The sequence below is a fragment of the Eumetopias jubatus genome, unplaced genomic scaffold (genome assembly GCF_037043125.1).
Source record: "Eumetopias jubatus isolate StellerSeaLion01/CBP00866 unplaced genomic scaffold, mEumJub1_p1.0 scaffold_1, whole genome shotgun sequence".
Taxonomy (NCBI): domain Eukaryota; kingdom Metazoa; phylum Chordata; class Mammalia; order Carnivora; family Otariidae; genus Eumetopias; species Eumetopias jubatus.
The window spans coordinates 192,189,499-192,215,980 of NW_028274807.1; the positions used below are offsets into that span (position 1 = coordinate 192,189,499).

The 26,482-nt window shown below is 46.7% G+C and overlaps 1 protein-coding gene across 4 annotated transcripts in view; it reads right to left on the bottom strand.

Annotated features, from left to right (window-relative positions):
- The window catches only part of FLNB (filamin B), a 143,580-nt gene that overhangs the window by 83,531 nt on the left and 33,567 nt on the right, over positions 1-26,482 (bottom strand). For all 4 annotated transcript variants that reach the window (XM_028110330.2, XM_028110329.2, XM_088027906.1 and 1 more), the window contains exons 2-3: positions 3,483-3,731; positions 1,204-1,301 (exon numbers count right to left, since the gene is read on the bottom strand). In XM_028110330.2, the coding sequence (XP_027966131.1) occupies positions 1,204-1,301; positions 3,483-3,731 (347 nt within the window). The remainder of the gene's footprint in view (positions 1-1,203; positions 1,302-3,482; positions 3,732-26,482) is intronic.

Here is a 26,482-nt window from a genome sequence, read left to right on the forward strand (position 1 = left end):
GCTAAGGTGCTATTCCTCAGACCCAGCAGAAGGCTCTGTCTCATGAACCAGGTTAACCAAATGCAGAAGAACAGCATATATACCCCGCTTCCCTCACCCCACAGTAAAACAAAACAAAACAAACAAAAAACCACCAGAAAACATTCTGATAATTAGCCTTCAGCAACAAAACAGTTACTCGGGTTTGAACAGTTGCCTTCACCCATTCCATAAAATGTAGGAGGTGCGTTGATTTGACATTTCTTCCAGGCAGCTCCTTCAACAACTACACAGTGCCAACATCACATGAACATCAAAAAGGAGATGGTTTTACGTTTATAAGAGGAGATGAAAAACATACCAAACCACTTACTAGGGGTGGAAGACCTAAGAAACGGGCCATGAGGCAGAGATAATGATGTCAAAACCAAACCAAAGAAATACTGGCAAGTTTTTCTGCCTCCCAAGGGATCCTATTATAAAATACACAGAACTCAGCTCTGAACACCAGCTTAGACCATAATGTAACATGTGGTGAGGTCATCCCTCCATGGCACTGGCTACCTACAACTGCTCTTGACTAGGGCTTCAAACATGGGAGTCTGGGGCAGTTTTTTAGCTTCCTTGGAAAACCTTAGAAGACAGGACCTCAACTACGCAATGTGGCTACTGCAGATGGTATCCAGGAGTTATTCAATTTCCAAGTTCTCCTGTTATATTCTTGTGATAGGATTATGAGCAATACAAATTCTTCCACAATTTCCAATAATGGTAGGTTATCCTGGTATAAATTTCTTAAAAAGTTCTAAGTCCTGTGACTTCCCCTAAGATATTGGATTTAAAAAAGACTTTTTAAGTGTGTACAAAGTGGTCAAATATTGGCTATTTCTTACAGTGCAACTCAATCATTAAAGTCTACATTTGCAGTCTGGTGTCCCAAGACGGTCTTTTAAGATCTTTGGAGCAAAAATACTACAAAATTTGCCACATGTGACAAAGAGCAGTGTGAAGATTTCTGAATGATCTACCAGCACCCAAGTCCACGAGAACCTATTATTATGGGTAAACTGAGGAAGATGGGAGCGTGCCAGTGGCAATACTCTTTGAAGGCTCATGCTGAGGAGGTCAGACCACCTGGTAGACACAAAGAGGCATCCACAGGGGCCAGCACAAGCTGGAGGATGGAAATAGCCTCACGGAACATGGCGCTGTTCATGTATATACCTGTGGGACCCCCAGCCAGTCATCTGCTTGCTGCATAGCTTCCCGTGCATTATCCACAGGCTTTCGTGGATCCCACGATTCCCAGTCTGGGCACAGACCTGTTAACATAACACAAAAGATTCTGTTAGTATTAGCTGACTGAAGAGACTGAAGGAAGCCCCGTGCGTAAATTAAACCCCCTGGGTATCTTAATTTAGAGAGCAATTTCTTCCAAAAAATCAGTCAATTATATACCTTAAGGGCAACAAGTATAACAGATCTGAGTATGCCAGCGTGGAAACTATTCTGAGACTAAGCTGAGACTTCTCCTTCAGGCTGTTATTTTCTCGCATTAACACAGAGATTATCCATTCCTTGAAGGTGTGGTATAAATAAAGTCTGTAAAACTCCTTGGGCCTGGTGCCTTTTTGCAGGAGATTTTTTTTTTTTTTCCTCCTACCACCTTCATACTTCCGTCCTCTGGTCACCAAATGTGTAGGATTCACGCCAGCTGGATAATCCTACAATTTAACTCAAATCTGACATTAACTATGTGGAGTTAGTGTCAGATCCCGCAGGTGAAGGGCTCAGTCCCAGAAGAATGCCCCCATCCTCCACTTTGGATGTCACCTGCAAGTCCAGGTTGTCACCTGGGCTTCTAACAGCCCAGCTATAAATTGGAGGTTCCCACAACTCTTCTTCAATTCATTTACTAGAGTGACTCACCGAACTCAGGAAAACAGTTTAATTGCTAGATTGCCGATTTATTATAAAAGGATGCAACTCAAGAACAACCAGATGAAAAGAGATGCACACAGCAAGGTATGGAGCATCCATCATCTTGGGGTGTGCCATCCTCCTCACATCTCCATGTGCTTACTGACCTGAAAGCTCCCCCAAATTTGTAGTTCAAGAAATTTTATGGAGGTTTCATTATGTGAAGTAGGCACGATTGATTAAATCACTGGCCATTAGTGATTAACTCAACCTTCAGCCCCTGTCCTTTCCCTGGAGGTCAGGAGATGGGGCTAAAAGTTCCAACCCTCTAATCACATGGTTGGTTCTCCTGGCCCCACTCCCATGCCTAGGGGCTGTCCAAAAGTTATCTCATTAACATAAACTCAGGTGTGGTTGAAAGGAACCAATATCATGGTTCTTACCACTTAAGAAATTCCAAGGGTTTTTAGAGCTCTGTGCCAGGAAAGGGACAAAGACCCAAATATATATTTCTTATTATTCTAAGTCACAATATCACAATCCAGTTCCTAGATACATCTAAAAAGACTACGCTAGCATCTGTATAATTGAAAAATCCACATGCCCAAAAGCCCAAACCTAGAATCATCTTAAAAACCTTTGTAAGCACAAGAAGTATAGGACTAAAGTAAACATCCACAGTTCAAACTGGTAAAGAGGTATCTTAAAATGTGTCTGTAGGTGGAAGCAAGGAAGAAGGTGCCAGGAAATTAACTAATGCTGAGCTCTGAGTTAGTTCTGGATAACACTAGCTGACAGGTTCTCAAGGAAGAATGAAGCCTGGAGTAAGTCCTCCCTCCCTATTCAATACAGACTAGCCAGCTCTGTTTGCAGCATGGTGAGAACCATTTGCTTACTAAAAACAAATGTGATTGGAAAATATGATTATTAGAGTAAGTTTTTTATTAGAAACAATTTTGGGGATGCATATAAACATGGGCTCTGGTTTTTCTATTGAGTGTGTACCAGCAAACTCTACCCATCAATCTAAACCCTCCAGTGCGGATAATTACTACTTTGATGTACACTCAACCACTCAGAAAAGGGTGGAAAAACCTCCAACTGGATTCTGACCAAACACTATTTCATAGCAATGAAGAAAGAAAAGGGTGGAGAAAGCCATATATAGTCAACCCAGTGGTCGATAAAAATGGGTACTTTCCACTCAAGGGAAGGTTTTCAATTTTCATGCCAAGTCAACTAACAGGGCCACGTGTTTCTGCTGAAGTCAATGGGAAACCAGGCACCAACTGTGGGAAGAAGCAAGACTTTGGAGCCTGAAAGCTAAACCAGGGCCTGCTCCAAGAACTACGGGCTTCACCAGGAATTTGCGTAAATAACTTGAGTTCAATGTTCAAAAAGTCAATGGATACACCTAGAAGGTAAACAGAGCCATTTTTAGTTCCCTTTGCTCTTACAGTGGGCTAAAACCAGGAGAATACCCCAATCCCAGCAAACCCAGCTTATCCATTGGAAAGCCAAGAGGCTTGGGGCCCATAAACGCCCATCCTGAAGAGATGGCTTCGGCAGCCGTGGACACTTACCTGGAGCACAGCTGTCTACCAAGGCGCCCAGAGCCTTTCCATCTTGCCAGTTCTGGTTAAAGTTGGTGATGGGCAAGTAAGGGATCTTGTTCTGAATCCATCCCAGCAGCCTCTGCTTTGGAGTCTGCTTCTTGGCATCATCATCCCCTTCATCCTCCCACACGGGCATGGAGATGGAGTAGTGGAGGATCAGTGTCCACACCAGGCCCAAGATGAGCTTCAGGTTCCCATCCACGATGGCTTTGCTATCTGGGGAGAGAGGCACAGGCTTGAGCGGGCACATTCCCCTGGGTTGTTAAGGAACCTTCCTCTGTTAGAGAACCACACAGAACCGTTTCAAGAGGGAAAGGATGTCATGTTGGAATTTGCTTCAGAAAACTTGAGGATGAGAACAGATGAAACAAGGTTCCAAAATGTTTACCAGTCTCATTAGATCCTGAGTACATGAAAATGCATTAGACTTTTATTCTCTCCTTTTGTACAAGTTTGAAATTTCCCATAATAAAAAGAGCTTCTAAATGTTAAAGAAATCGTTTCGGAAATACAAAAAGGGGCAGCTGAATTCCAGAGACAACCACCTGCTAACTTGATAGTATGTGATCTACCAGGTTATACGTGCATATATATGTGTGTATGTGTTTGCTGCCCTGAATTTATATCATACTATACAATGGGTCTTGAAATTTTTCTTTTCACTAATTGTTATGGCCCAGATATCTTTTCTCTATAAAAAGTCGTTTCTGTTTACACTCCCATCTACAGGTTTAAGAGGCCAGTTTCCCCTCAAATCTCATCATCACTGGGTGTTATCAATCATTTTCATCTCTGTTCTTCTCACAATTACTCATCGATAAGATAAAGCCCTAATAGTTAAGCTAATCCAGCCACGGGAAAATCTCTGTTGCCAGGAGCATGAGTGACTGAACCATGGTTATGGCTCCTTTCTAGTCTACTCCCAGCTTGACAGATCATGCAAACCCAGGCCCCTTCTAGGGATCTAGGAATCTCACTCCTGCTGGTTTCTACCTTCCACTCCCTTGGCTTCTCTGTGGCCCTCTGTCCTCTGTCCTCTTTCCAACCTCTACCTACATCCATCAAAATCCAAACATTATCAACAAAATCTCCTCTCTATCTCATTCTCTCCTCCTCTACCTCCCCCCCCACACTTCCCCTATCTACCCCCATCTCTCTTTCTCTCTCCCACTGCCTCCCCCATTCTTCCCCTTCTATCTATCGCATCTCTCTCCCCCTCTCCCCCCACACTTCCCTTCCTATCTGCCCCCATCTCTCTGTCCCTCTCTCTCCCCTCTACCTCCTCCCATATACTTCCCCTCCTATCTATTCACCCACCACCCCCTCAACTTCCTCCACCCTCTCCCCACCAAACTCCCCTGTTGAACCCCCCCATTCTATCAGGACCCCAAACTGAAAATGTTAGAGCCATCTTGGACTGCTCCTTCAAACCCCAGGTTGTCGTTTCTATAACACATCAATCCCCACTCTACCTACATCTCTTGGCAAATCCTTTTCTCTACTTCCCCAGTAAATATGTGCCTCCCCACCCCCAGAGTCCTCAACAGCCATGAAGCTGAACCCTGCTCACATAACCTTAGAACTATCTTTCTGGTCATGGGACGCCTGGGTGGCAAAGTCGGTTAAGCATCTGCCTTCAGCTCAGGTCATGATCCTAGGGTCCTGGGATCAAGCTCCACATCGGGCTCCTTGCTCAGTGGGGGGCCTGCTTCTCCCTCTCCCTGCTGCTCCCCCTACTTGTGCTCTCTCTCTCTCTCTGACAAATAAATAAATAAAATCTTAAAAAATAAGAACTATCTTTCTGGTTGGTACCTCTGTGCTTCCAAAGTCACCAATGGTCCCAAATGCCCACAGTCAAACTCCTTATAGACATACAGCACCCTCAGAACCCCCAAAGCCAGCCCGCTTTTTCACCCTTGTCAGCTCCTCCTGCCAGAGTTCACACTGAAGACTCAGAGACTCCTCATTCCTGGACCACATCCTGCTTTGAACCCCTTGGACCTCTCCATGTGTTCCGTATTCCCTTTGATGGGAAGACCCTTCATCCCATCCTCCTGTGGGACAAACCCGGGCTCCTAAGTCAAGGGCCAGATCTAACAGCTGGTGGCGCTTCGCTCCCACCAGCATGTGTGTGACTGTGCCAGGGCCCACTCGACAAAAACCAAGCCTCCGAGCCCCCATTGCAAGGCTACGAGCACCTGCTAGGGAGTAACTGAGCCTCTGCCATCTTGGAGCTCCCTTTACCATGTCCCACCCACCCATCCACCACAAACCACCTAAATGTCAGTTAAACACACGCAGGATTGCACTTAATGAAACCCAACTACAACCACATGAGAAATATACACACATGCTAATAAGGAATAAACGGCATGCCACTTAAAACCGAAAAGGTGGAGGCTTTTCTTTCCTTTTTTTTTTTTTTAATTAACCTGTTTATTGTTAGTCCTCTTATAAGAAAAGATCCTCTTAACAGGGCACCCCCAAACCCACAAAAACCAAAGGTACCTTTATGGTTGCAGATTTAGTCATAATAAAACTTGATCATGTAAAACTATGCAGAGTAAAGATTATCATGAACTGGCTGGTAAGACACTCTAGATTTGAGCAATCCTCAAAGTTAAGGTGCCCAAAGATTTTCTATGTAATGAATTGTATTAAGAATAACTTTGAAGCAGGACAGTCCATGTAACTCACAGGGCCCAGCAACAAATGAAAATACAAGACTCCTTGTCCAAAAAGTATTACGAATTTCAGGACAGCAGCAGCAGAGCATTAAACCAAGCACAGAAGCCTTCTCAGGGCAGGGTCCTGTACCGTAGGACCATGAAGCCACCTCTGTTTCTGAGGTCCTGTGGTCAATGAAGCAGCAATCAGCTACACAAAACACTTGACCATGCACAGAACTTGGACATCCAAGGAATTCATCCCACCAGACCGTATATATGTTTCTCCAGGTGACAGCCCTTGACCGTGATGGAATTTTTGTGATTAGATGTCGTGTTATAAAGTTGTCTTTGAAGTGCTACTAATTACTGAGTTACTATCTACCAATCGTAAGAAATTCCAGGTCAAACAATTTTCCATGCCAGTTTCCTTTATTCAAACTACAGGAAGAACAAGTCCTCAGAAGCGTGGGGGGAGGGGGCAGGAAGGATGGAAAGTATGTGTACACTTATCGTTAGTCAGGGTACCAGTGGTGGACCACGTAGGGTCTGGTCTTGCACCAGGCAGGATCTGAACGGGACACAAAGTTTCATCCAGCCACAAGCATCAGACTGCAGAGTTCAACTTTCCTGAGTTATGTGTTAAATGCTCTTCAAACGCAAACTTGCAGATCTGATCCATAAATCAAAACATGAAACCAGTTTGCTCTATTTTTACCCAGCTTACACATGTTGGTCTAAAGGAATGAGAAAGGAGTCTTTTTTGAAAAAGATTTGGGGGGGAAATATGACCCAGTAAAAATCTGAGCCAAATGTATGAAAAACACAATGCCCAGAACTTCTGTTTCCAATGAATTCAAGGTGGGTGTCCAAACGGGAAAGCCCCCATTAAGGTCTCATTGGGATAAACGATACTTTTGTTCTGCTATTCTAAGAAGCTGGAGAAAGAACAGTCCTCGCTCCAAAAGTGATTTTGACAGGTGAAGGTTCAAATGCTTTACCGAACTCTTGGAACAATAAAAAGATGGCAGCTTGCCCAAAAAGGTCTCCCCCTTTCCCACCCACATGAAACAGAAGACTCCCAGCGCCCTGAAAATGAAATGCTACAGAGCATCACAATGTCGATGTCTGACCATCAAAGCAAGACTACGGGGTTTTCAAATGTGAGTGTGCTCTGTGATGTTTATGTCGAGTATAAACAGGGAACAGAAATGTTAACAGGAGAAATGGCCAGGTCAGCTGGAAGCCTCTCTGGCAGGATTCCACCTCCTTGAGAGCCTCTTTCTGGAATAAAATAAGCCAACGCCCTCCATGCCTGCTAGACCTCCTAGAATCTGCTTACATTGTCCGTGGGTTGGAATCTGGCCACAGGTCTCTCCTCCCCAGATCCAACCAATCCCAATTCCCATGGAACTGGGCCTGGCTCCGGACAGCACTGACCCGCAAACCACACACCCCCTCTGGAACTACTTAAAATCACCCAGCAATGCTTCCAAGTGAGGGCCACAGCCTTTTTTTTTTTTTTTTTTTTTTAATAGCTAGAAAGTTAATTTGAGCTACTGCAAATTCCAGGATGGAATGTTTTCACGTCACTTCTGTATACCGGTTCCCCAGGACTCCCTGAGCAGCAATCGGGAATGGGCAACATTTACAGGGGAGGAAACCAGCTATTTTTAGGCAATCTTTGGAAGCATCATGGAAACACCTACTGTGTAGACAAGCTCTTCTGAGGAAGGGAGATGTGATCTTTCCCTCTCTCCTATCAGGAGGGCAGGATCCATGCAACCGCCTGCGTGCCCACCATTCACTGTGCAGACCTCCCGCCATATTACTGAGGGCGGCATGGTGGGGGGCCGGGGGGAGGGGCCTGAGCAAACACCATCCCACAGTTCTGCTCTCCTGAGTAAGAACAACAGCTCATCCATTAGCCACAATGCAGCAGCTCACTGCTAGGTGAGAAACAGCCAACACGGGACTACAGGAATCAAGGAGACGTAGAAGTTTCAGAAAAGCTCCTTCTCGTATGCTCAGGGAAAACCACCCAGGCCATGCTCCAACTATGATTTGGTCATCTGGAGAGGAGTCGGCCACACACTCTGTTCCCCACCCTCTCATCTCTATTACCCTCTGAGAGGCAGTGGGGCACAACGGTTTCAAGTATAGGCTCTAGAACCGGCAGGTCAATTAGACATGTCACTTTGAACAATCCATCCATTGTCTCTGGGCTTTCTGTTTCCTCGTTTACCAAATGTAAATGGTCACAGTCAACACCTTCACGGGGCTGTTGGTAAGGAGTAGGTGAGTTACAGAACACACCAAGAGTTGAGAGCAATGCCAAGTACAGGGCAGACGCTGAATATTACCTCCCTCCGCTTTCTTACTCATTCACCTCATACCTGAATAACTGCTATGTGCCCAACACACTTCCCCAGAGCTAGAAGCCCAGAAGCTATAATCCCAGGTTTGCCAATACGAAAGGAAAGACAGTACTTTGTGAACTAAGAGGAGGATGAGATGTTCCATGTGTCACTTCTCTGAGCGAAGCAATTCATTAGAAGGACTCTGAGGTCCTGATCTCCTGTTCTGGGAGAAGGCTGACCCGCACACTGCAGTGAACCCAGGACATGTGTGGTCGGCGCCAGGGGTCACTTCTGTGCTGAGTACTTTAGGGAGACCCATATGGCCTGAGCTCCTCAGACGGAAACCAAGAACCACCCAGGAACCCAACTACTGATCATTTATCAGACCTCCCTGAAAGAGAACACAGTATAAAAAGCAGCCCACAAGAGCCCGGGGTCTGGTCCCTTCTTGACTTCCCAACATCACACTGCCCGGGGGTTAACCTTGATCTCTGGCCTCCGCTGGCTTAGCCTGGAACTCTCTCCCCACCTCTCTTGACCTGGTTAACGCCTCTTCTATATCCAACTCTGCAACACCAGAAGAGGTCTCTGGTGAAATGTGCCCTTCTCTTCCGGTGGGACTACAGCTACACCGAGATTATCACCTGCTGTGCCTGCCTCCTCTGCTCAAAGCGTTGGCTCCACAAAGGCAGGAGCAGACTGTTCTGCTCCCCTAAGCATGGACACTTGGCTCTTTGGGGGACAGGCTGCCCCATGCATGGCTCCCCGGCCTCTCCTCGCTGGTGCTGAGACACAGAGCTGCCTCTCACTGAGTGGATTCAAAAGTCCACACACAGCGTTTCAGACAGAATGCCAACCTGCTCCGGATGGTGCCCACCTCTGCACCCCCGGCAGGCAACAGAACAGGTGGCACAGGAAGACGGCAGGGGGTGTCACTAAGGCTCCGCAGGGGTGGGCTTGGCATCACCACACTGGCTGTAGAGCCCTGGCCAAGTGACCCGATCCCAGCGTGCCGCAGTGACTTTCCCTGGAAACTGGGGATAATGCTGGAGCAGGAGTGCAGAGCCACTGGGCGGCCTGCATGTGATAACACATCTCCAAAACTCAGAGCACCCCCCCAACACCCAGCTGTCGTTAAATGCTAGTATTATTACTATTATTCTTACCACCACTGACTTCAACATGCTTTTATCAACCCTGAGACAAAAAGAACAAGGGCAGAAGGGAAAAGTGAAGGCTTAGCCATTAAAGGAGGTGACCCGCATGTTTGCAGTGGGGTTTCCTGTCAGCCTTGACTGCTTGGGTGAGCCAACCAAAGTGGCCTCCTGTGCAGGGCTGCCCCAAGGGAACCCCACACTGCAGCACTCAGGTCACCTGGGCCCAGGACCCAGGTGGTGGAACTGGGGCTCCCTGGCCTCCCAGGGTGGCTTAACGCCTTCCCCCATCCTGCCTTCTTTCCCAGCCTGAATAAACTGCGGCTGAATTCTTGGCCTCAGCCATGCAAACAAGGGGACACCTCAACTAAAAGAGGGCAGTTTGCCACTGTCCTCAGTTTCTCAGCTGCCACCTGTCCCCGTGGCCACGATGAGGAGGACCATCTCAGTCCGCTGCCCAGAAGCGGGGTGCGTTTCTGAGAGCGTGACGGTCCTTCCATCCGTACAGCAGATGACAGACTATGTCCCTTGGCAGGACTATGAAGGGGTCAGGCTGGCTTCTCTCCTGCTCAGGGCTTCATCTAGGGCCTGAACCCATCCAAAGGCAAGACAGACTTACAACCAGGTGACTCACACTGCTGATGATTGAAGGGTACTGCGGTGAAGGCCACTAAAACCCTTCCTCCCCCTTCCCCAGGCATGCAGCTTCCAGCTGGATGGCTCTTCCCAGCCTCCCTTGCAGCTCAGGGGCATGGATGTTTCGCCAATGGATGGTGAGCACAGGAAGTGTGCTATCACTTCAGGGCCCTGGGTGGTGGCGGGGGGAAGGGGGGAGGGTGCGGGGGCTGGGGGTGAGGTGCCTCCAAGCGCTCCCTCCTGCCAGCCACAGCCCCTGACATGACGGTCCCTTAGCTTTGCCCTACCCGAGGGGAGGCCAGGCAAGGTGACAGAAGGAACCTGGGTCCCAGAATAGGGTGCCCTGACAACTTAAAGACTGAAAAAAGTCACTGTATTTGTTTTGTTTTGTTTTTCAATTTTTATCTCTTTGTTACAGCAGTTTAGCTGTAACAAGACGATGTTCTGGGTCTTGAAGTCCTGAAGTCACATGGGCCTATTTCTACTGGCAAGATAAAATACAGATCACAATAAAATAAGGGTGGATTGGGGCACTCAGGTCGGGGGATTTCCGATCCTTTTTCTTACTCAGGAACTCTCAAGGATGACAAAGGAGCTGTCTGAGTTAACAACTTTTACACCTCACTATGTCAGGGTTCAGTTAATAAAGAGTCCACGTGCAAGGCCTTTTTATGTTAGTAATTTTTCAAGAGATGACACGATAGACCAGGGGTGGATGGCAAATGGCATTGGCATATGAGGTGAAGACCCTTTCACTGTGTTGAGAAAGATTCTGAGGCCCTATCTGGGGTCAGCAGGCAAGAAAATCAATAACCAGTGTCTGCCATGAACAGGCACAGGGAATGGAGGCTTGGCAAGGTAGAATTGTGCAGATAAGCCATGCCTGCCCTGGGCACAGCATGGGGAGCAGTGGCTGGGATTTCTCTGCAACAGAATTGAGTAAATATTGCCAGACCCCAGATTTGAGATTTCTACTATAGGCCCAAAACACATTCCTTTTGCATAACCTCAGACTTCAAATTTCCTGCTTTGCCAACTATTCCTTCTGTTTTCTCTCACTTGCTGGACAACTTTTCCCTGGAATAATTGGAACAAATTATTTCATAAATACTTTATTTTTAGTTTGGTACATTGTTTTTGGTGGACATTCAGATCACAGATACGATGCTGCTGTCCTGCTTCCTAATTTATCCCAAACACTGGATTTTCTGGTTAAGAGGCATCCTTTATTTAAAAGGTGCATTTGCATCACCGAGTGGGCTTCCAAATGCCACTTTTTTAAAAAAGTTCTTATCGCTTCTGGGAATTACTTTCTATCCAGCGACAAAGTCACACTGGACTAAATGAGATAGGTATATGAACAGGCCTAGAACTTACTAAGTCCCTTCCAGCTAGTATTATTGGGATAGCCTTAAAAAGTTAGAACAAGAATTCTAGTCTTGTAGGAAAGACACTCCAAAATGGTCAAAGCAATGTATTCTACACTAGGTTTTTGATTTCGAAGTCACAGGTCTCCTAAGTGAGTGGTAGGATGAGGGCCCCAGGGACCCCTGAGCCTGAGCAGGGGGAGGAGGAGCCCGGAGTCCAGCCACTGGGAGGCACCAGGAAACCCCAGTGTGAGCTCAGAAGTTCTCAGCACGGCCCTCACTCATCGCTTCCAGCCACCACGACTGGGAGAACATGCCCAGCTGAAATAATAAACGCTGGCTGTGAACGGAGGTCTTGGTCACCTTTTGACTCCAGCTCAGGCTCACCTGAAACCCAGTCCCCCAGCTCAGCCTGTCACGTGGCAAGACCCCCCTCACCTGAAACGCAGCTCACGGCCCACCCTGTCCACGCAAGCCCAGCCCACAGGGGAACCCTTTGAGAAAGAGCGCGAGGGCAGGAGCAACCATGCTGGGAAAGACTCCTAAGCCCCTCTCCTCTTGACATCAATAGCAGCTACACTCTTAACAGCAGCTCCCTCTCTTCCAGACCTGCCCCCTGGGCCTGGCCCTGTGCCACATGCATCACCTCCCATAACCCTCCCTGTGACCCGATGAGGGTCGCTTTTATGGTTAATCTCATTTTACAGATGAGATGACAGAGGTCCATAGAGGCACTGGCCAAAAGTAACACAGAGGGAGAACCTAATTTAAACCCAGTTCTCAGACACTGGGGAGGGTATGTGCTATGGTGAGTGCTGTGAAGTATGTAAGACTGATGAATCACAGACCTGTACCCCTGAAACAAATAATACATTATACGTTAATAAAAAAAAAAAAGATTACATACACACACACACACACACAAATAAAAATTAAAAAAATAAAATAAAATAAACCCAGTTCTCTCTGCTGTCCGAGCCCAATCCTCCCTACTTCTCTGAACGCACATTATGTCACAACTGCCGTATTCGGTGAGCACAATAGGACACACATTTCACAGATGAGGAGACTGAGTACCAGGAAGGGACACACCCTCGGGACCCACGGCCCATTAGCAGTGTGCTTGGGAGGTGGAACCCAGGCAGGGCCTCTGACCCTGAACTGCCCCAGTCATTCCCACGGTCGCTAAACGTCAAAGTTCTGGCACAAAAATGTGGACAGACAGCACAGAAAGTGACAGCACCAGGCCTGGGCGGTGCGAGCAGGAGTCAGACATGGATTATTTTAGTCCCCGTGTCTCAGTCATGACTCAGCCTCTACTACACCCTAGGAACTGGGGATTCCAATGTCCCAGCATCTGGGAGGTCCGCCATGCATGCCCTACTTCTCAGCCTGGGAAGTCAGGGAGGATGGCAGAAGACACAGCTCTGCCCTCATTTCTCCCAAACCTATTCAACTGTAGTTTCCCTGGAAAACAGAAATTAAGGCCACTTCCATACGTGAAAGCTCAATTTGTTCTATTCATCTATTCTCGTACCCAACAAATACTTCCTGCCTACTGAATGCCAGGACCTGTGCTGGCTACAAATTATATTTTTATGTAAGACAATAAGTTAATTTGGCTTTAAAATACTCCACAAAGAGATGACAACATTATTATAATGAAAACCATCCAGCCCCCCCGCACCTGCCCCCCACCCCTGCAACCTTGCCCCAGGGCAAGACAGTGAAGACCTTTTGAGAAAAAAAAGAAAAAATTTTCTTTTTTTTTTGCCTTTTGTCTCTCATGCTAAGCCATGTTTCCTGGGGTCGGTTTTTTTTTTTTTCCTTTTATAATTAAGAGTAAAAGGTAAAAAATAATAATGCTGATGCAAACATGTAGAAGTTGAGCCTTGTTACAAAAAAGATCAAGGTTGTTTCCTTGGTCTGAAAGGGAAGAAATCAGTTTGCATCCCCCCTCACCCCACCTCATGTTACAACTCATATTAAGCCTGTTCTAGAAATGGCAACCTGCCCAAAGATTGTGAAGTCATAAAAAGAATAAAACTCCCAACTTAAAGTCTTGAATAGGAACCAAGCTGAGGGAAATTCCAAATAATTTATAACCGCTGGCTCCCATCATTACCCAAGAAAAAGGATGAGGCTGGAAGAAAAGAGATTCTCAAAGGCCAGATACTGGGAGGGGCTGTACCTGTACGGACACTTTTCAGACAGTTTTCCCACTATCGAATTTGTACCTCCAAATCTGAATCTTCCACCCAGAATGAAATGAGGAGACCTCTGGACACACGCACCACCCAGCCACAACAGAGTCCGCTCAGCCCAGACACTGGGCTCCTCCCTGTGGGAACGCCACACCACCAACATCCCCAGATAAAGAACATGGGTGTGGGGGCAGAACTGAAGCCACTCAGACACAGGGGAGCTCCCTTGCTAAAATAATTGCTAGCCAAGTAAGCCAGGGGCCAGGGACACACAGCTGGTCAGTCATGGGGGCAGTCAGGGTTCAGGGGAGCCTGGTCTCCCTCCCAGCCCGGCTAGTGAGTGACCGTGGGACTGCAGTGGGCCACCTGGAAGCTGAGAGTCAGAACTGAACTCACCAGGTCAAGCACTTGTCAGATAATACAGTAAATCAGGCAGTGTTCTGCCTTTTGAGGGACCCACCATATCAGCAGAGACCAGGACAACTACTATTATTGTTACTGTAACATTATAAACACACACAAGTTCAAGGACTCACAGTGCCCCATTAATATCATGAAAGAGTCAATGCCATTCAATTCTGGTTCAAGACTGCTCAGAGCCAAAGGCCCCAAAACTGTGCCTTCCAACACAGGCGAGCATTCCATCTGCTAACGACCGCAAGAGCCAGCCCCCATCAGGGACCCGGGATTAAGGCTGATAGAATCAAGATGTTCTCTGCTCAGTGAGCTGCCTGAATGAACTGGCAGTTTGCTAAAATCTGCAGGCCACCCCAACTCCTCCAGCAGATTCCTGAGCAGTCTGCAGGGGCCAGCCCGAGCCACTGTTGACAGAAAATTAAATGCAAGGTCAATAAATTCAATGTGAAGCACAAAGTATTCAAGAAAGTTCCCTAACAGGATTCCTTTCTCTAATGGGGGAGGGGGAGCTTTGGATACTAAAGTGATCTTTAACCATTTGAAAGCACTGCATTACCATCATATAATGAGGGAGTAAAACTGAAAACAACCTAAGTGCCTCCCCACAAATAAATGGTTAAAGAAACTTTACAGAACATTCAAGCAAGAGAATAACAGGCCTCTGTGAAAAGAATGAGAAAGATACCTTTGTTCCAACAGGGACAGGCCTTCGTGATATATTAAGGGAACAGGACCATTTGTAGTAAAGTATAGAACGTGCAATTCTGTTCTGGAAAAGGCATGACTCTGCATCTGAACAGAAAAATCTGGAAGCATGCACACCCAACTGTGTTCACGGGCTCTCCCTGGGAAGAAGACTTGGGGTGATTGCAAAAGATGAACTTTCTCTTTTTTTTGTTGTGACATGCTCCCATGTTGTCTGAATTTCTTTTCTCAGTTTAAGTTACATGTGTTACTTTTATAATAAATTGTGACACACACCCCCTCCCAAAAGAAAGAAACAGTATACGTGACGTGACGGAACTCTTCATTGAACAAAACCGCCTGTTGGCATCTAGAGGCACTGATGTGGGAAAACTGACAGGGTTTCTCAAATTATGGAAGCGTGGTGTGCAGTAGGTTCGCATATGAGTAACGGGGTGGCCAGGGAATGGCATCATTGCCATCAGACATGCACAGAATGCCTCTAGAAAAGACAAGACACTGTTCACCAACTGCATTTGTTTCTGGGTAGAGGAATAGGGAATGGGGTGAGGGGGAGTGCAAGGGAGGGAGTTTTTTTTCACACTGCGTATGATTCTCACTATGTTTGATGTCCCCTGTCAACAAGGAACCAACATATCCGTGGAGGCCTTGCAGGATGGGGCCGATGTCCTTCTGGTGACCACTTCTGCTCAGTTGTCACACAGGGGCCATCCAAATGCCTTCCCGGTCCTCAGCCACACACACACTCTCCTGGACAAATGTCTCCCTGCCTCAGGAGATGGCCTCTGCCATTTCCAAACAGGTTGCCAGAGGAGTGGAAGATGTTCAAGATTACCTTGTGAGAAGATGGTCTGGTTGCCTCTGGTCATGCTTATCAAGCCAACCAAAAAAAAAAAAAAAAATCAACTATCCACCTTCCTGATCCCTTCCTACCTTGTTCCCTGGCACCCTGAGAGTATCCTTCCCATGACACAGGGGCCCAGCGCTCAGTTATATGTAAAGACCGAGGGCCCAGGCCCAGTGCAATGACCCCAGGCCCAGTGCAATGACCCCACTGGATGCTCATTGCTGCTTTGGGAGGGACCCCTGTTAGTCCTATTTTCCAGATTAAAAAGCTGAGAAGCAGATAAATGGAGCCCAAAGTAACACAGCTCATAAATGGTGGAGTGGGATTTGAATCTAGGCCATCCAGCTCCAGAATCCGCTGTAAACCATTCCACCTGGAGACCAGGCTGGGGCTGCAAGGGAAGAGGCTCATACACAGATGTAATACTATTACAAAGGCTTTCTAAACTGGCAAAAGCTGAGGAGGAAGTCAACGCTGAGGGTTAACAACATCCTTCTAAAGGAGATTTATCGCTGTGCCCCTGAACTCTGTCCCACTATAATCGGCCCCGGCAGTAAAATAAACAGACCAGGCACAGAGCAGGGCAGCTTCTCTGCTAAAATGGGAACAAGTTCCAACATCCCTGAGGCACAACCGAGTGACACACACCGAATATCGAAGGCCCCACCTAGCCACAGCTGCCGGCGACTGAAGACGCACGGCCCTCGGCCAAGCGTCTTCAGTACCACTTCGTTATCTAAAGTATCCTGCACTTGAGCTGGAAGCCACTTCCTGGCTCAGCAAAACACCAGCTCTGCTAAACTTGGCCTTGAGCAAGATTTGTCCCTCTGGCCGCATTCACAAACCTGGTCCTAACTTAGACCATTTACCAGGGGTTGTTTTCCTTAAATCAATTCACATTTTCTTTTTCCCTCAGCCTAGTTTATTTATGTATGTGTGTATACACACACACGCGCGCGCGCGCGTAAAATTTATATATACATATATATAAATTATACACACACACATATACGTGAATGGTGCCCCAGTCACTTTATTTTTAAGCTACATGTGAAAATACATAACAGTTACAATTTATAAATGAAGGTTGTGTAACACCTACTATCATCTTGTGTACCATAGCTTCGAAAAGACTGCACTAGACATTAGCTGGTTTTCCAGGACAAACTGCTCCTGTGGTCAAATAAGCTGGGGTTATATGGAACTGAACAATTTTAAACTGCTGCAGGACTTCTCAGAGCCTTTAATATGCAAATGCACACTGACAATCTCTGAGAGCACTAGGGTCCCCACAGCATTTCCCACCTTCACTGGATTAGGGAACTTTTTTTTTATTTGCTCTCAAAGGACTCTAATAGTGTCCAGAAGATACTTCGGGTAATTATACCTTAAATTGCCCTTTAGATCTTCTACAAACCCTTTTCCTGAACACTGCCATAGGTTTGGAGATTAAGTTTTATAAAACTGGTAGATGTGGGTGGCAAGGGGCACAAAAAGCAGATGACAGGAAATAAGTTATTGAAGCTTTCTCTGATCTACAACTATTTCGGTGGCAGTGATAACAAATCTAGAACCTTGTTACTTGTAATCAGTGAATTTTGCAGATAAAGGGTAATAAAAGCAGGTTCTCACAACATTGCGTCTAGTTAAGGGGGCTAAAGGGAAGCACACCCCTTAACCACGATGTTTATGAAATTCTGGTGATAACCAACTCACTTAAAAAAAACACACTAAGAGGGGCGCCTGGGTGGCTCAGTCGTTAAGCGTCTGCCTTCGGCTCAGGTCACAGTCCCAGGGTCCTGGGATCGAGCCCCTCATCGAGCCCCTCATCAGCCTCCCTGCTCAGCGGGGAGCCTGCTTCTCCCTCTCCCACTCCCCCCGCTTGTGTTCCCTCTCTCGCTGTGTCTCTCTCTGTCAAATAAATAAAATCTTTAAAAAAAAAACACACACACACACTAAGAAACAGCTTATTGTTCCAGTGCAAACTGTAATTCTTAAACATGGGTCATGATTTAGAGGAATCGAGGCCAAAAGCAGCCTCCTCCTTTCTGGGTTTGCTTGAGAGCTTCTAATGTTAAAATCTTCATCCGCAGACAATGTATTGCCAAGTGGGAAGAGTCAGAGATGAAACCTGGTAATTTGGACCACCGCTTAATACAGTAGAACGAGGGGCATTGTCCTGATGGGAGCTATTGCAATATCAAATTATGTGAACACGGGAAAATTTCCAGAAGCTCCATCCCATGACCACTTAGCTCTAAACTTCCTGTAATGGGGGTGTGGGAGTGTAAAAGTTAGTAAAAATTATTTATGTAATAACTGAAACATATCCATGTAGCATTCCTAGTGCTATGTAAGGATGAAATACTCATAAGCATACCAATAGAACAATGAGCCACACAGCTTGAGTGCTAATTAAATCCACTCTCTAAGCTTCTGTGCCTGCTGCATCAGAATCTGAGATTCAGTCAACTGTAATCCAAGCATTCCACAGACAGGGAGCAGGCTCTGTCTCTAGCACCACTGTGATTCTAGTACCTGGCATGATGCTGATCACGTAGGAAAAAGGAGAAAAGCAAAAGGGAGCGGGGAAGGGGGGGAGCCACTGCCAACTACGACCCGACCAACAGCTACCCACTCATCAATACACCTACCAACGAACAATCAACCAGACAAGCTGACCAGATAACCAGTAGTCCACAGACCTACCAAACCACCACCCACTTAGCCAACCAACTACCAAACCCGAGTGGACTCATCCTTGACCACCCTCTCCCACCAAATCCTTTCCTTCCCCCAGTCCTGCTGGCCACCTCTAAATTAATCCCCAGCCCAGCAGCCCTCGGCTAATGGCAGGCTCCCTTCACTGGCCACAGATCAGGAACTCTTCTTGACTCTTCCCAAATCTTTCCATGGGCCCCAGCAGGGCCACCCCATAGCCCTGAGGCACAGCTCCTTCTCAGGGACATGCAAAACAATTTGAAAGTTGGGGGGCTGGGGGAGGAATGGGTTCCAAAACAAAAAAATTAAAAGAAAGTGAAGTTAATAAATGTTTTATTAAATGCCTGCATTTAGCATTGTGTCTTCCTCACTATTGCGATCTATGGTTGACATGTACAGAGATTTCATTACATGTGAAAATAACTTATGGGTTCATTTTCTCACATCCCAAGAATTCCAAAGTACACATTACAATTGCTGAGAAATCAATCAATCGTAAAATAAAGGAGTCATGGCAAAATAATAGAACACAAGTATAAATTTAAAAAAGCGAAAGTATTTTTTTTAATCTTTCAAATTATTCTACGACAACACATGCACAAAACACACCCTTTTTTTAGTATGAGATGGGTGTGTTTTATTGTATTTGATAGGACAGGCTCGGGGTCTAAGGTCGTAAAACACCCCAGGACGCGGTATGAAGTGTGAACTCCCTAGCAGTGCCCCCAGCCGGCTGGCCCTCCGCATGCCTTGGCCTGTGCTCTCACTGCTGGCGGAACCCCGGGCTGCTCCCCCTATTCGGAATGCCCTCCTTTCCCGCCCCTCACTCCGTGGCTTTCTTAGCCTCCCTTCAAGATCCAGCCTTCTGGGATACATTCCCTTTCTCCTTGGCATCATGCTTTCTGGTATCTAAAGACCATCTCACAGAGTAGACAAAAGTGGGACTTCCCACATGATCTTACCAGGAAGCCAAATGTCCAGGAGAGTTGGCAAGATAAGAGACCATCCTCAATGACATCGCAGCCTCCTTCCGAGGGACTGTCTACGTCAGGGACTCTTGCAGGGGAAGGCGGGGCGGGGGGGCGGGGGAGACTATGAGCTTGAACAGGAAAAAAGTGAAGTTGTTGTCTTTGGTAACCTCCAACTAAAAGGTAGCATATTGTTCCATTATGAATGTACACCATGCAGCACCTGTGGTTTTGTCACCAGCAAAATCAGATTTTTTCCCATCACATTATAGTGTTGGCAATATCTCAAAATATCCTGCATGCTCATCACTACATCAAAATCATGGCAGTTATTGGACTAGTTGCTAGATCTTATTAAACATCTAAATACATATGTACATGTATTACTATATCCAAAAATTTATTTCTGATAAATGTATTTCAATATAACTAGTTTCCTTTGTAAACCCATGTACATGATTTTATGCATAAAGAGAAGAGTGCAGTCTTCAGGGAGTCAGTGGGGTCCAAGACACACTAAGAATCCCGGCTCTGGGCTGCCTGGCTAGCTCAGTCAGTAAAGCATGCAACTCTTGATCTCGGGGTTGTGAGTTTGAGCCCTACGTTGAGTGCAGAGGTTACTTAAAAAGTAAAATCTTAAAAAAAAAAAAAATCCTGGCTCCAGTTAATTATTTTTTAGAACGGAGAAATAAAAGGACTTCAGCAATGGATGTTTGTTAAATGGGCCACAGATCAGTGAAACTGCACCTGCCAGGACATGGTGTTGGTCATCTCTCATGGGGACCCTAGGGGGTCACTGCGATTAGGTCTCCCAACCAATATGGCCTATCCACCATCACTGAGTTATCCTCTCAGGCCATAAATACAATCATTTATGTTACTCCCAGCAGAAACACCTTCTGTTGCTCCCTATGGTCTGTGGCAGGGCTCAGCAAACATTCTCTTGTAAAGGTCCATATAGCAAGTATTTTTGGGTTTACAGGTCATATGGTCCATGTTGCAACTATTTAACCCTATTGTTGTGACAAAGTAGCTACAGACAATATGTAAATGAGTGGGTGTGGCCTGTGTCTCAGTAAAAATTTATTTACAAAAACAGGCAGAGGGCCAGATTTGGCATCACTGTCTGATATAACTATCTATGATGATGGAAATGTTTTATATGTACACTATCCAATTTGGTAGCCACAAGCCATATTACTGAGCACTTGCCATGCGGGTAGTATGACTAAGATGCTAAATGGTATCTTTTATTTAATTTTTTAATTAATTTAAATTTAGCCAACCACATGTGGCTGGTGGCTAGGTCGACGCAGTCAAACCCAAGCCTTTTTTCATCCCTTCTGAGGTTTTTCATAACCTGGCCAACATCACAACTGATGGTCCCAGCCTCAGCAAGTACTAAACACTGAGGCCAATCAGGGGGTGATATTCCAAGTGCTCTCACATTCCTGCATTCCCTTCCCACTCCTGGGCCCAAAAGTGGTTATGCAGGCCAGAACATACTGTCTCCTGAACTGCCCCTTTAAACTCCACTGTTCACCAACTTGTCACAGGCCTTCTGACACCCCAGATGAAAACTGTTGCTCTTCACACCTCCCTGGGAGGCACTGTAAGAACCTTCTCCTACAAAACATGCCACGGTGACTTGTGCACGCATTCTCTGGCTTTTTTTTTTCCTTCGCTCTAAGATATCTGAAAGTGAAACCATGTCCCTAGCAGAGTGCCTTTATTACTTTTTTTTTTTTTAAGATTTATTTATTTTAGAGTGAGAGCAAGAGAGAGCACAAGCAGGAGGGGCAGAGGAAGAGGGAGAGAGAATCTCAAGCAGACTCCACGCTGAGCATGGTGCGCCTGACGTGGGGCTCGATCTCATGACCCTGAGATCATGACCTGAGTCGAAACCAAGAGTCAGACGCTTAACCCACTGCGCCACCCAGGCGCCCCAGCACAGCACCTTTAAGGTTAAATAAGCACTCACTAAGTTTGTGAAATGAATACCCTTTACTTATTTATTTATTTTTTATTTGACAGAGAGAGACACAGCGAGAGAGGGAACACCAGCAGGGGGAGTGGGGGAAGGAAGAAGCAGGCTTCCCGCTGAGCAGGGAGCCGGATGTGGGGGATGTGGGGCTCGATCCCAGGACCCTGGGATCATGACCTAAGCCGAAGGCAGACGCTTAACGCCTGAGCCACCCAGGCGCCCCGAAATGAATACACTTTAATTAGAGCTAAATACTGAATACAAACTGTCTTTAAAAAATATTCTTTTTGAAATTAGTAGATTTACCCAAAACCTGTTTATCATATCTTTTTAAGGGCTGGAATCTAGATTAAAGTAAAAAGGCCCAGACAGAGTTCCAATCTGCAGTACAGAGGAATACTATCACTTGGTCAACATCCCATTCCACTACCACAAGATCCCACCCTCCTGAAACCTCCAGTTTTCCTCATCTGTAAAATGGGTTGACAGTGGGGCGCCTGGGTGGCTCAGTTGGTTTAGCGTCTGCCTGCGGCTCAGGTCATGGTCCTGGGGTCCTAGGATCAAGCCCGCATCGGGAATCCCTGCTCAGCGGGGAGTCCGCTTCTCCCTCCGCCTGCTGCTCCCCCTGCTTGTGCGCTCTCTCTCTCTGACAAATAAATAACATCTTAAAAAAAAAAAAAAGGTTTAAAATGGGTTGACAGAGCCTACACCTGGCAGGACTGGAGAACACTTAGCAGAGTGCTGAGAGACATAAATGGCTGCTTCCTGGCGGATACACTCCTGGAACACAGGGAGTGGAGGAGGCACACAAACCAGACTTAGCGGGGGCAGGAACACCAGGCTGACCACTGGATTCCTGCATCAGCCTTCTATATAGGTCTATCTCAAGGCAGGAAGGGCGTGGCCTTTACACAACAGCTGTGCTCCCTAACCTCCCCTGAGCTCACAGATCACACCACCGCGGAAAGCACTGGGGTGGGTCAGTGCACACCTGCAGCCCCAGCCAGCCCAGGAGCTGTAAAGCTGTGTGCAGCCACTCTGGCTGATCTGATGACAATCCACCACCCCCATGAATGTTAGGCCACTGCACACAAAACAGTCTGGAAGCTGCAATTTTTGCAGCTTCTGGGGCTTCTCTGAACAGATAAGAAAATCCAGCCAGGCCACTCATTATCCTGGTTTTTCTGACCCAAGGCCCCGTTTCCCCTCTTACTCAGCCGCCTTACTCACTGGGCTGGGTGCCAAATGATTGAGCCTTTGTTAACAATCAGATCCACCCTCAGGCAGGAGGAAATTCAAAAGAGTGGGCTAGGGCTGTTTTAAACACAGTGAACAAAAATGGCTTCGAATTCCAGCAGCCCTGTCTGAAGAAGTTCTTAATTTGAAGGGATCTCCGCCACCTCTCATGTTGGTACTGATATATACGGAATGTTCTTTGCTGATCATCATCTACTTTTCTGAGTTATAAAATGTGCCATTCTAATCAATTTAAATTATATGCAAAATGGATGTAAAATCAATTGAGTCTCTTCCCCACGGACAGGCCAGGGTTGCTTTGCTGCTAGTGGTGGTCAGAACCTTGGTCCCACCTCAGGCTTGGCATACCCAACCTCCCTCTCAAGCCTCAATATCTCTGTTGCTCAGAGAAATCACTTGAGCTTCAGGGCGCCTGGGTGGCTCAGTCGGTTAAGCACCTGCCTTCAGCTCAGGTCATGATCCCAGGGTCCTGGGATCAAGACCCATGTCGGGCTCCCTGCTCAGTGGGGAGCCTGCCTCTCCCTCTCCCTCTGCCTGCCACTCCCCTTGGTTGTGCTCTCTCTCTCTCTCTGTCAAATAAATAATAAAATCTTAAAAAAAAGAGAGAGAAAGAAAGAAAGAAATCACTTGAGCTTCAACCCTGGGTACACACTGGAATCATCTAAAAAGCTTTGAAAAAAAAAAGCAGTGGCTGTCCCCAAAAGAAAACAAAATGAGGATTTCTTCAGGGTGTGGCCAGGTAGCAGTAATTTTTAAAGCTTTCAAGTTGGTTCTAAGGGTTTAGAATCACTGTCGACAACCAGACCCCATGTGAATCCTATCACCCCAAAACCCCCACCCAAGAGGCCAACCTTTTCCTTGACTGGGAATGGGCCTGAGGCAGACAGACCCCAAGAGAGGTGAACAGGGAAGGAGAAAGGAAAGTGAGTGCACCCAGGAAGTCAGGAACTCAGCACCCAAAGCTACTGCGTCAAGCCTCCTTTCTCACTACGTGATGAGCCACTTGTCTCAAAGCAATAAAGCCACATTCTAACAAAGACAAGGAGGATTCTGCCAGTCCCTTGGAATAAATGGGCTGCAGTGGTGAACAGAGGCCCAGAAAGGTCCTCTTCAGAACTGTGTTTCAACTTTTCTTTTTTTAAAGAACATCCGCTAATAATGGACGCTAACACAGCCGACTAGAAGGGGGTTGCAGGAGTTGCTCACTGGAGAGGCTTTGCTCTTGGTTCCTGGGGCAACCCCAGGCACATCCGTTTTACAGAGGGATCAGAGAGATGGAGAGGATCCCAAAAGATGAATGGCCAGGCGTACTCAAAAGTGGTTCAGGCTCCACCCTTTTGATGACTTCCTCTACCATGCCCAGTCAACATCAGTCACCTCCTAAGTAACAGCTCAGGACCTGAGCGCCCAGGCTGCAACACTTCACATATGATAGGCACACATGGCATCCCACTTTACAGCTGCCCAAAGAGGGGCTTCAAGACGCTCTGCTATCTGCCGAGGGCCACTGTACCAGTGGGTGGTGGAGCCCCAGGGGAGATGTGGAAGAAAAGGAGGCTCAGGAGGATCTGTCCCAGGCTTGCCATTATGTGAGCCAACCTGGAGACTCAGGAGCAATGCTTCCAAATTCTAACTAGACAAGAAAGCCAGATGGGATGGAGGCCAGACCTTCAGAATTGGAGCTCTGAGCCTCCCGCTTGCTCAACGGAAGTCTTCCTATCTGGTCAAGTGTGCCTGCCGTTAGCACTTCAGCTGGGCAGAAGTGCCCTGGGTAACTGCTTACATAGGACCTCCAGCAGGCCAGAGAAAACTGAACTGCAAAACCCAGCCCTGGATCAGAACCCTCACCCCTGGAGCCCATCTTTTCCCAGAAGGTTTTACAGGAAATCTCAAATAAAATTAAATGGCTTTATTTACCACGCTCAGCACCTGATTTAAGTCAGGTCCCCTTCCAGTCTGACAGCCTAGTCATGCACGATAAATTAGCCTTTAAAAATAAGAAAATTTAAAAGTTTGCTCTATTTCTTCCAACTCACGAGGTAAAAGAGGGTTTTTTGAGTGTCTATATCCAGACAACTTGACCCCTTCGCCCAGAGCGTGCCCTCCCCCCATCCCCAAGAGGAGGGACCAGATGGTACCAAGTATGCACTTTCTAGAACTACTCTGAGCAGTACAATGAACACTTAGCACATCAGCCTCCCTTCCTCCCCAATGTAAGAGCCCCACTCAGAGCTGCAGTCCTGACACCACCTTTTACAGCTCCTGGAGTGTGCACCGAGAACAAGCCAATTTTTCCAGGGCATTGGGCCAACAGTATAATCACATGCCGCATTAGAAGCTTCTGGTTGTTCATCAGAACCCAGAAACTTGGCTGGGGGCTGCACGCCGCAGGAGACTCCATCAGGCTTCCTGTTGTAACAAATTCCTCCACACCCCACCTGTGAAAATCCATTTCCATATATTACCAAAACTGGAGTCCTGTCTTTCAAGCTTTTTCCTGAGGCCTGGAAGCTGGCTTTTCCAGCTGATGATGTCACTGACAGGATTCTGACAATGGCTCCTGAGAGCCTAAACCTCTAGCTAATACCTAGCAAGAGCACATTCCTCACGGGTGAGGTCACAGTTAGCTAATTACTAATCTGGCTCCTACCCTGGCGTCCAAAGCCACAGCCCGATGAGATGCCACTCCAGTTCGCCCCTAGGGCACCCCCTGAAACCACAAATAGCACCCCGCAGCAAACACGAAAACCCCCACCAGGCCGGGGAATCTCCAGCTGCCAGATTTTTGCACATAAAATACAGGATATCGAGTTAAGTATGAATTTAGAGCAACAGTAAATAATTGCGGAGTGTAAGTATATCCCATTCGATGACTTATAACAAGAGAGAACTGCCTGTCCCATTTGGAACATCCTTCTCCTAAAGTTATTCATTGTTTCTCTGAAATTCAAATTGAACTGCTTTCTCTGGCAACCTTGGAGGACCACAGGTGACTGACTCTCAACCCGTTCACTTTGGGGGACCGCTGAATTACATGTAGAAAAAATTAACCGCAAGAAATGAGGGGGCAGGGAAGAGGGAACACAAATCCAGAAGGATTCTGTACTCACACTGCTTCAACAAGTGTCCTTCCTCTACCTTAAAGATGTCAAAGCTAGAAAGGAGATGATGCATTTTGAATGTGGTTTATACAAGAAAATGCACGGGCCTCCGGGCAATGCACTGTCAGAAAAAAAAGTCCTCGTCCTACACGGGAAGATGCGTGATCAGCTACCACCCCTGGGTTCCATGCAGCAAGGTTCCATACCCTGGCATTGAGCAGCAGTGCCAGGCATAGAGGAGAAACTCGGGTGATTTTTGTGGAATGAATCTCCCTGGTTAGGACTTTATTTCTAGAATAATAATGATGCTGAAAGTGGCCAGTGGTAATCCATTCACTACCACCCAGTCCAATTAGGTATATCAAGCACTGAACAGAGTAAACATGTAAAATTTAGTGATCTCATTTCTTAAAGGAATGCAGGAAAACCAAAACTTTACACACAGAATCTCTGATAATATGGGCTCGTACTTATTTGTTGAATAAATGCGGTAAATGTATCATTATAGGTTTTAAATTAAAATAGATTTAACCCGGGCACCTGGGTGGCTCAGTTGGTTGAGCAACTGCCTTCAGCTCAA